General features: G+C 44.2%; 1 protein-coding gene across 1 annotated transcript; it reads left to right on the top strand.

Moving 5' to 3' along the window:
• Nucleotides 1–1,736: 1,736 nt before the first annotated feature.
• Nucleotides 1,737–8,173, top strand: GPR50 (G protein-coupled receptor 50). Its single transcript, XM_028523483.1, is given in 6 exon segments — nt 1,737–1,818; nt 1,821–1,910; nt 6,767–7,053; nt 7,055–7,777; nt 7,779–7,947; nt 7,950–8,173. Coding segments are annotated over 6 exon segments (1,575 nt in total).
• The last annotated feature ends 3,039 nt before the right edge of the window (nt 8,174–11,212 follow it).

The following is an 11,212-nucleotide window of genomic DNA, read 5'->3' as shown; positions in this document are numbered from 1 at the left end:
TGGGGACCCCCTGGCTGCACCCTCTTACAGCGTCACCATGGAGAGTTTGTGGAGCACCCTGGCAGGGGGCAAGAGCTGAAGCTGTTCATCCTGAGTTTTTTTTTTTTTTTTTTTGAAGAGCAGAGGCCTAAGAGAAGGGCTTTCTTGACCATTTTAATTTTTCCCAAAGCAGCATCTGAGATCCAGAATCCAGGATGACCAATAGCTTGGAAGGAGATGAACTCCCACTCTTACTTGCCCCAAAGTTGTGGTAGAATGACTATCTCCATTTGTTTCCAAAGTAAAGACTCGATCCCTGCTCCCAGAGTCAGATGCAGGGGACATCTCTTCATGGAGAGTAAAAGTCCAGGATGAGCCCTGGCTGGTGTGGATCAGTGGATAGAGTGCGGGACTGCCAACTCAAGGGTCACTGTTTGGATTCCCAGTCAGGACAAATGACTGGGTTGCAGGCCAGGTCCCCAGTAGCAGGTGCCTGAGAGCCAACCACACATTGATGTTTCTCTCCCTCTCCTTCCTCCCCCCTCTCTCTAAAAAGAAACAAAATTTTTAAAAAAATTCCAGGACCAGGCTGAGTGACCACCCGCCAGAGCCAACCTGAAGGGTTCAGTTCCCTATGGAAAAATGGTCTAGATTTGGGATAGAAGTGAAACCAGAAAAGACACTGGAGTTTGGGCTGCCTGTCACTACCAAACCCAATAAGCAATGACAGCAATTGAATCTTTATGGGTGCTTTATTCAGATGGCCGGCAATCTGAGAAGATGGCAGGTTCATACCCTAACAGATCATCTTTTCTTTTCTTTCCAGGCCAGATGATTTATAACAGGGAGTAAACAAGGTGCAGTGAGGGGTTTTGAAATTCAGGGAGAATTAGGTAAAAGAAACTGCAACATTCCTGTGCTGGGAAGTTAGCTGTTCCCAGGGGCAGGTGGTTGTCTGTCTCTCCCTGAAACACAATGGCCCAGATGCCTCCATTTGTCCCCAAGTGGTAATCTTTAGTGGTGCCCCAGGAGGTCGGCTGTTTTCCCAGGAGCCAGGATGGGCCCTATCTATCTGTGGTTTCTGAAACAAAGGTTTTAACATATGTATTACTTGCTAGGCTTATAAATTTTTGCCTTAAACTAAAATTTTCCAATTCTTGAGTGTCCCCATCAGAAACATCCAGCAGCTGTCCCCTGCTACCCCTGGGAGTGCAGAACTCTCTGAACAGGCAAGAGTGCCTGCGAGTAAGATGAACCTCTTAAAGAGACTGTAGGGGCTTATATTTAGGTGTTTGATTTGGTAATGGACCTGAAGAAGGACCCCATGACCCTGCTGTGCTGTTTACTTAGCTTTGCAGGGTGTTTGCATTGGGCCGAATGAGAAGGATTTGCTAGGAAACAGATGCTGAATGGCTGGTGTGTGTGTGTGGGGGGGGCATGGAATCTGAGCTTGCCACTTTGATAGATGTACCTAGGGTATGGTGTAGGTGGGGTCTATACACTAGAGGGGCACAAACAAGGCAGTCAGGAGCAAGATAACACCTTGATGTGGATTTGTCCAAGAAGTGTTGGTGAGCAAAACAGGGGTGGTCAGGGAGATCTAATTGGTCTGGGGGTGGGGCAAAGGATTCAGGGTGGGGCTATCTGCCTCTTGAGGCTTTAAAAGCTCATCAGTGAGGGACAGGATGCTGTCATTTGCTCTCTGATTCTTTGCTGTCTGGACTGGCTGAGAGATCCTAAAGGTCTCTGAGAGCAATATGTTGCCTACCCTAGCAGTCCCCACCACATATGGCTGTATTGACGGTAAGCTACCACAGGCAGACTACCCAACAGCTCTAATCACCTTATGTTCTGCACAGTGGTTATCACCATTGTCATAGACCTCACTGGCAACTCCATGGTCATTTTGAGAACAAGAAGCTCCAAAACTTGTTTTGGGTAAGGGTAAGCCACCCTTCCTTCTCCTTACCCAGCTGGCAGCCATGCACAACCCATAAGATGTTAGTTTGGGCACCCGGAATTGGGAATTCATGGACAGGCCCTCACACTGAATGCCCTTGCTATCCAATTCCTTGTGAACCTGAGCAGTGATGTTATCCATGGGTCCCACAAACTTAGAGCTTCTCCAGACTGAGGAATCTCAGAGATCTAGCTTTGGGCAGCCAAAGTGCAAAGCCCGGGTTCCCTCAGTGTGTGCAGACTGTTGTGTGTCGGTAGCTTGATGCAGAGGGAGCTGGCACCAGAGTGGAGAGTCTGGCAGCAACCCGGGGACAGCACGTGGAGCCGGACACTGCAGAGCTGGCAGTGCTGAGGCAGTGCAGAAAGGGCAGACACAGAGGGAGCAGTGGGACTGCGACCCTCTCCAGGGAAATTAAGTTCTAGGCAGCTTCGGTGGTGTTTATCCAAGGCAGCTCAGTGGCTGTGAGCAAACATGGCAGAACCGTGGAGCTCCAGGGTGGCTCCTGGGCTGCTCCCTAGGGGCAGAGTGCAGATCCCCATGCCTGAGTGTGAAGCAGGACAGTCTGAGCATACCAGAGCCGAGCTCAGTCCTCCTGTCCCAGTGTGCAGGCTGGTTGGGTGCAGCAGGCAGTGGCAGCTACTGTGGCACCTTCTGAGATCCTGAAGTCCATAAGCGGGATACTGGGGGTCACAGAGGAGAAGTTCAGGAGCTTGATGTCTCTGGGTGGTGGGATAGAAGACAGGGCTGCAAGAGGGTTGCAGGAGAGCTCAGAGGGGCAGTGGGAAACTCAGAGAACCTGCAAAGTTAGGGGATCTGGGACCGGGTAGAGCACTGAGTGAGATTCCCTTCATTGTCAGCTACTGCTAGGGGGAGGGAGCAGGCTGCAGGTGGGATGTTGATGGACGCTGCAACCTGAGCCAGTGGTAGGGGCAGCAGACACTAGGAAGCATCAAAGCATGGAACCTGCTTTGCAGGTTGGGAGGGAGAGGGGTCAGGAAGGAAGAAGGGAGGGCAAAGGGGCTCAAAATCCCAGCTCAGGCACCAGGAGAAAGGGAGAGAGCTTTGGGATCTCAAGCCTTGTTCTCTCTGGTGCTGAGGAATTGAGGAGAGAGGGAGGGTCTGAGAAGTTCAGGTACTTAGGACCCAGGAGGGCTGAGCACCGGGTTGGAGGTGGCCAGTCTCTGGGGGATTACTTTCCTGGACAAGGAATCAAATGCAAAGCAAGTTTCAAAATGCAGTGGAGGGTACACAGCCATTAAAAGTTTTCTTCTAAACTTTGGTGCACATGTTTGATTTTTCCTTGGTCCCCTGGCAACAAGGAGCACACACTTGGACCCCACCCTCACTTCAGCACCTTGGCAGCACCAGCGCTAAGGAGGCAGAGGAGCAATTCTTCTCCTTCTTTTTTAAAAAATCAATTTCTTTTTTTATTGTTATTCAAGTACAGTTTTCTCCACTTTCACCCCACCACTCCCCCTAACTCCAGCCAGCCCCACCTCCCACCCTCAATTCTACCCCTCTTTACCTTTGTCCATGTGCCCTTAATATATGTTCCTTGACAACCCTCCCCCTCCCCCATTATCCCTTCCCACCTCCCCTCTGGTTACTCTCAGTTTGTTCTTAATTTCAATGTCTCTGGTTACATTTTGTTTGCTTCTTTGTTTGTTGATCGATCAGGTTCCATTTATAGATGAGATCATATGGTATTTGTCTTTCACCACCTGCCTTATTTCACTTAGCATAATGCTCTCCAGATCCATCCAAGCTGTTGCAAAGGGTAGGAGCTCCTTATTTCTTTGTGCTGCATAATATTCCATCATGTAAGTGTACCAGTTTTTTTCTACACATTTACTGATGAATCAAAAAACACATTCTACTTCTGGCCAAGATGGAGATGTAGGTAGGCACACTGTGCCTCCTTGTACAACCAGAAGAAGGACAACAATTTAAAAACAAACAAAAAAACTAGAACTGACAGAAAATTGAACTGTATGGAAGTCCAATAACTAAGAAGTTAAAGAAGACACATTCATCCAGACCAGTAGGAGGAAAAGACCTGGCATGCAGGGCGGTGGGTGGTGGACCTAGTGAGGCAGCAGACTGTGGAACAGGGCATGGCATGCAAGGTGGCTTGCAGACTGGGTGGTCCCACATTTGCACACAGATAAACCAGGAGAAACTGGGTCACCAGAGAGACCACTAAACCCAGGGTCCCAGGGTGGGGAAATAAAGCCTCAAATCACTGATTGAAAACACCTGTGGGGGTTGAGGTCCTGGGAGAAACTCCCAGCCTCATAGGAGAGCTTGTTGGAGAAACCACAGGGTCCTAGAATGTACACAAGCCTACCCACCAAGGAATCAGCACCAGAAGGGCCCAATTTGCTTGTGGGAAGCGGGGTAAGTGGCTGAAATCCAGCAGAGAGCAGAGCAAGTGCCATTGTTCCCTCTCAGACCTCTTCCCCACATACAGCATTACAACCAAGCAACCTAGGTTATCCTGCCCTGGTGAATACCTAAGGCTCTGCCCCTCACTACCTAACAGATGCATCAAGACCAAAAAAATGGCCCAAACAAAAGAACAGATAAAAGCTCCAGAAAAAAATACAACTAAGCAATCAAGAGGTAGCCAACCTATTAGATGCACAGTTCAAAACACTGGTAATCAGGATGTTCTCAGGATTAGTTGAATTTGGTTGCAAATTAGACGAAAAAATGAAGGCTATGCAAAGTGAAGTAAAGGAAAATGTACAGGGAACCAATAATAATGGGAAGGAAACTGGGACTCAAATAAATGGCTTGGAGCAGAAGGAAGAAAGGAACATTCAACCAGAGCAGAATGAAGAAACAAGAATTCAGAAAAAATGAGTAGAGGTTTAGGAACCTTCAGGATATCTTTAAACATTCCAACATCTGAATTATAGGGGTACCAGAAGGAGAAGAGGAAGATCAAAAGGGGAAAAGTTATTTGAACAAATAATAAAAGAGAACTCCCCCATTCTGGCAAAGGAAATAGACTTCCAGGAAGTCCAGGAAGCTCAGAGAGTCCTAAAGAAGTTGGATCCAAGGAGGAACACAGCAAGGCACATCATAGTTACATTAGCCAAGGTTAAAGATAAGTAGAGAATCCTAGAAGCAGCAAGAGAAAAGGAGACAGTTACCTACAAAGGAGTTCCCATCAGACTGTCAGCTGATTTCTCAAAAGAGACCTTACAGGCAAGAAGGGGCTGGAAAGAAGGATTCAAAGTCATGAAAGGCAAGGACCTACATCCAAGATTGCTCTATCCAGCAAAGCTTTCATTTAGAATGGAAGGGTAGATAAAGTGCTTCTCAGATAAGATCAAGTTAAAGGAATTCATCATCACCAAGCCCTGATTATATGAAATGTTAAAGGGATTTATCTAAGAACAAGAAGATAAATAATATGTACAGTAAAATGACAGCAAACTCACAATTATTAACAACCACACCTAAAACAAAATGAAAACAAACTAAGCAAACAACTAGAACAGGAACAGAATCACAGAAATGGAGATCACATGGAGGGTTATCAACAGGGGAGTGGAAGGGGGTAGAGGGGGAAAAGGTATAGAGAATAAATATCATAGATGGTGGGTCAAAAATAGACAGGGGGAGGTAAGAATAGTATGGGAAAAGTAGAAGCCAAAGAACTTATATGTATGATACATGGACATGAACTGAAGGGGGGAATGTGGGTGGGAGGTGGTGTGCAGTGTAGAGGGGAGTGAAGGGGGAAAACTGGGACAACTGTAATAGCATAATCAATAAAATATATTAAAAATAAATAAATAAATAAATAAGTAAAATCCTTGGGAAGAAAACTCATTCTTTGTTCTTTTAAAAAGTATTCATTGTCTCTCAGTCCCAGATGAAGCATATTTTGCCAAACCAATGCTAATTAGCAAGGAGGTGCTTCCACCAAAGAAAGAGGGCTCTGTGCCTGCACTTGGCCTCTACCATCTTTTTTTGAAAGCTTTTGCAAAAACGTTTCTACTGCTTACCTACAAAACTGGAGTGGGAGCAGACCTCCCTTCACTTTCCTGTTTAGCAGCTCCAGAATGCTCAGTGCCAGTGGCTGGGCCCTGGTGCAGGGCAGCAAACATGCCATGCTTGTGTGGCTCTGAGCCTGGATGGATATGAAGCAGGCACTTCTGCTAATCCTTGCAGGGTTTTCTGAATTTTAAAATACATCCCTGCTCACTTTTTCTTTGGTCTCAGACTAAATTATACAGGGTTCCTTCTCTTCCCCTCCATTTTTATTCTTAGGTTAATTCAGAAATGGTAAATATTTACTGGGCTAGGTGTTAGTTAGACTATTGTCTGATTACTTTGAGAAAGGCTGCTTCAGAAAATGACAGTTCTTTGTAGACTTGTTTCTGTTATGAATACAATGCGAAGTTAGAGAAGGCAGAGGTCTAACTTTGGGGGTGAGGGAAGAGGAGGCTTCCTGACATTCCTCTAATCTCTTCACTTCCCCCGCCCCAGGGGGAAAAAGTTTGCATTTGTTTTTGTTTAAAATGTTGTCAGCATGTCACTGTGTGAGTTTGAAGGGTTACTTAAGGGGTTTTTGTACTTGCTGCTTTCTGAAGAAATAATGTGGGCAAAGGACATGTCTCCCAACCCTGACTGTGCATCAGAATCACCTGGAATATGTTCGTAAATAAAAACACAACTATATTTCTTTGAAAGAATTCTAGAATTCTACTGTAAATTGTCAAGACTCCAGTTGGTTTTTTCCTCCAGCTTAAATGTGTAGATTTCCACACTTACTACTTCTTCTTCTTTGTCCTTCCCCCTCTCCCTCCTCAGTGTGCTTTTCAGGCAATATTGTTGTGGTTAGCCTCTCTCTCACTGATGTGCTGGTGGCCATCTACCTCTACCCTTTGATGCTGCATGCCATGGCAATTAGAGGCTAGGATCTGAGCCAGTTCCAGTGCCAGATGGCTGGATTCATCACAGGGCTGAGTGTGGTCAGCTCTATCTTCAATATCATGGCAATTGCCATCAATCATTACTGCTACATCTGTCACAGCCTCCAGTACGAGCATATCTTCAGTGTGTGCAATACCTGCATTTACCTGGTCATTACCTGGTCGTTACCTGACTGTCCTGGCCATCCTGACCAACATGTATATTGGTACCAACAAGTATTATCCTCACACCTATATCTGCATCTTCAACTATCTGAACAACCCCATCTTTGCTGTGACCGTTGTCTGTATTCACTTTGTCCTCCCCCTGCTCATAGTGGGTTTCTGCTATGTGATCTGGATGAAAATACTGGTGGCCTGTGACCCTGTTGGGAAAAATCCTGACAACCAACTTGCTGAGGTTCACAATTTTCTAACCATGTTCATGATCTTCCTCCTCTTTGCAGCGTGCTGATGCCCTATCAATGTGTTCACTGTCTTGGTGGCTGTCAGTCCGAAAGAGATGGCATGCAAGATCCCCAACTGGCTTTATCTTGCAACCTACCTCATAGCCTACTTCAACAGCTGCCTCAGTGCTGTGATCTATGGGCTCCTTAATGAGAATTTCTGAAGAGAATACTGGACCATGCTCCATGCTATACAACACTCCATTCTCTTCCTCTCTAGCCTCATCACTGATGTGTATGAGATATGAGAGGTCTGGGCCCTAACCCGTGCCTGCGTCCATGCCCATGACTGAGCTAGAGAGCAAAACTATGAATAAGATAATGTCCGTGCCTGTTATGCTCTGGAGGAAACACCAATGAATGTCTGGAACATTCCACTACCTGGTAATGCAGCCACTGGCTAACCTCAGTATGCCTCTGGCCACCCACAAGCTGGCCTCTGGCAACTTTAGACCTGCCTCTGCCTACTGAAAATCTGTCTCTGGCCACCAAAAGTCTGTCTTTAGTCCCTCCAAGCTTGTCTCTGGCCACCTCAGGTCTGTCTCTAGTCACCCCAATTCTGCCACTGTATAACCTAAGCCAACTACCTCTGTTCATTTTAAGGCCGACTCTATTCCAAGACTGACTCTTTCCATTTCAAACCTGCCCCTAGCCACTCCAGGACTATCGCTGGTCACCACATCCCTGCTGGCAGCAATTCCAAGAGTGCCTTCGGTCCTGTAACCAGCTGCCTTAAAACAACCGCTGGCCAGGTCAAGCCTGCTACCAGCCACCCTGATTCCACCACCTCCAACTATCCTGAGCCTGCTGCCACTAGCCTGCTTAAGCCTGCCATCTGAGCTCACTGCCTCCTGCCACCTTGAGACAACTGCTACCAGATGCCTTGAATGTGACATCGCTGACCTCCCTGAGCCTGCCTCCAGTCCTGCCACTGGGCTCCTAGAGCCTGCTGCCATCCCGCTGGAGCCTGAGGCTGCCACTGACCCTCTTGACTCCACTAGAGTCACCAGTGACAGTGTTTTTTTTTTTTATCACAAATGTGTGCTCTACTTTATCAAATGCCTTTTTAGAATCTTTTGATATGATCATGTAATTCTTTCTTTCATTTTGTTTATTTGATGTATTACATTTATTGATTTGCAAATACTGCACTATCCTTGCATCACTAACATGATTCCCACTAGATCATGGTATATTATCTTTTTAATGTACTGCTGAATGTGGTTTGCCAATTTTGTTGAGGATTTTAGCATCCAAGTTTATCAGCAATATTGGCCTGTAGGTTTCATTCTGTGTTGTGACTTTATCTGGTTTTAGTATTAGCATAATACTGGGTTCATAAAAAGAGCTTTGGAGTCTTTCCTCTTTTTGGATCATCTGGAATAGTTTGAGCAGGATAGGGGTTTGCTCTTCCCTAAATGTTTATGAAATTATCCTGTGAATCTGTCTGGGCCAGCTGTTGTGTGCCAAGAGTTTTTTTTAATTCCTACTCCAAGTTCACTACCTGCTATTGGTCTATTCAGGCTTTCTGCTTCTTGTTGATTTAGTTTTGGAAGGTTATATGCATCTAGAAATTTATTCATTTTGCCCAAGTTTTCAAATTTCTTGGTATATATTTGTTGGTAGTTATTTCTCACAATCCTTTATACTTCTGTGGTATTGGTTTAATTTCTCCTCTTTCATTTGTGACTTTATTTATTTAGGTGCCCTCTCTTTTTTTCTAGATGAGTCTGGCTGAAGACTTGTCCGTTTTGTTTATATTTTCAAAGAATTAGCTCCTAGATAAACTGATCCTTTGAATTGTTCTTTTACTCTGTGTGTCATTCAATTCTGCTCTAATCTTGATTATTTATCTCCTTCTATTTGCTCTTGGCTTTGTTTCTTCTTGTTGCTCCAGTACTTGTAGTTGTATGGTCAGGTTATTTATTTCAAGTTTTTGTATCTTTTTTAGGTAGGCCTGTATTGCTATGGAGTTCCCTCTCAGGACTGCCTTTGCTGTGTCCCATAGGTTTTTGCCTGTTATGTGTTCATTTTCATTTGTTTTCAGACACATTTTTAAAAAGATTTTATATATTTATTTTTAGAGAAGGGAAAGGAAGGAGAAAGAGTGAGAGAAATATTGATGTGTGAGAGGTACATTGATCAGTTGCCTCTCACAAGCCCCAACCTGGGGACCTGGCCCACAATCCAGAAATGTGCGTTGGCATGGAATTGAATCAGTGACCTTTTGGTTCAGAGTGGTGCTCAAACCACTGAGCAACACTAGCCAGGGTCAGAAACATTTTTATTTCTTCCAGATCTTGTTGTTAAACCATTCATTGTTTAATAGCATGTTATTTAGTCTCCATGTATTTTACTGTTTTTGAGATTTTTCTTTAACTTTGGTTCTTAGTTTCAAGCCATCGTGATGAGAAAATGTTTGAAATGATTTAAATTTTTTGAATTTATTGAGGCATTTTTTGGTGCCCTATCATGTGGTCTATCTTTGAAAATGTTCCATGTGCATTTGAAAAGAATGTATATTTTGCTTCTTTGGGGTGAAAGGTTCTGTATATGTCAGTTAAGTCTATTTGATCTAGGGCATTATTCAATACCACAATATCCTTGTTGATTCTTTGTTTGGAAGATCTGTCCATTGTTGATAGTGGTGTGGTAAAGTCCCCTACTATATGTGTGCTGTTTTCTGCATTTTTTTGAAGACCTCCAAGATTTTCCTTGTATAGTTGGATGTTCCTATGTTGGGTGTGTATATGTTTACAATGTTTATGTCTTCTTGATGAATTCTTCCCTTGAGTATTTAGAAGTGTCCTTCTGTGTCTCTTTTTATGGCCTTTGTTTTGAAGTCTATTTTGTCTGATATAAGTATTGCTATGCTGATTTTTTTCCTTTCCATTTGCTTGGGATACTTTTTCCAACCCTTCATTTTCAGTCTCTGTAAGACTTCTGTTGAGGTGGGTCTGTTGTAGGTAGCATATGTGTGGGTCATGCTTTCATATCCATTCAGCTACTCTATGTCTTTTGAATGAAGCATTTAACCTATTTACATTTAAGGCTATTTTTGGTAGGTACTTATTCATTGACATTTTTCCTTTTGTAGCTATGTTCCTCTCTCTCTTTTCATTTTCATCTTCTTAGACAAGTCCCTTTTGCATGTCTTGCAATGCTGATTTGGTGGAGGTATATACTTTGAACCTTCATTTGTTCAGGAACCTCCTCATTTCAGCTTACATTTTTTAAAAAAAATTATTTTAATCATTGCTCAAGTACAGTTTTCTCCCTTTTACTCCCATTCCAGCCCACCCACCCAACCCTCCCCAGTTCCCTCCCATTAACACCCTCTCCCTAGTTTTTGTCCAAGTGTCCTTTAAATTTGTTTCTGTAAACCCTTCCCATTCTTCCCTGAAATTCCCTCTTCTCTCTCCTCTGGACACTGTCAGCCTGTCCTCTATTTCAGTGTCTTTGCTTATATTTTGCTTGTTTCTTTGTTTTGTTGTTTAGGTTCCTGTTAAAGGTGAGATCATATGGTATTTGTCTTTCACTGCCTGGCTTGTTTCGCTTAGCATAATGCTTTCCAGCTCCATCCAAGCTGTTGTAAAGGGTAGGAGGTCCTTCTTTTTTCTGCTGCATAGAATTCCATTGTGTAAATGTACCATAATTTTTTGATCCATTCATTTACTGATGGGCATCTAGGTTGCTTCCAGCACCTAGCTATTGTAAATTGTGCTGATATGAACTTTGGGGTGCAAAGGTTCTTTCTATTGGTGTCTTAGTGTTCTTAGGATATAGTCCCAGCAGTGGAATTGTAGGGTCAAAAGGCAGATCCATTTTTAGTTTCCTGACGAAGTTCCATACTGCTTTCCATAGTGGTTGTATCAGTC

This window comes from Phyllostomus discolor, chromosome X (assembly GCF_004126475.2).
Source record: "Phyllostomus discolor isolate MPI-MPIP mPhyDis1 chromosome X, mPhyDis1.pri.v3, whole genome shotgun sequence".
Taxonomy (NCBI): domain Eukaryota; kingdom Metazoa; phylum Chordata; class Mammalia; order Chiroptera; family Phyllostomidae; genus Phyllostomus; species Phyllostomus discolor.
The sequence above is the reverse complement of the archived record's forward strand: the minus strand, read 5'-3'. Positions and strand labels throughout refer to the sequence as shown.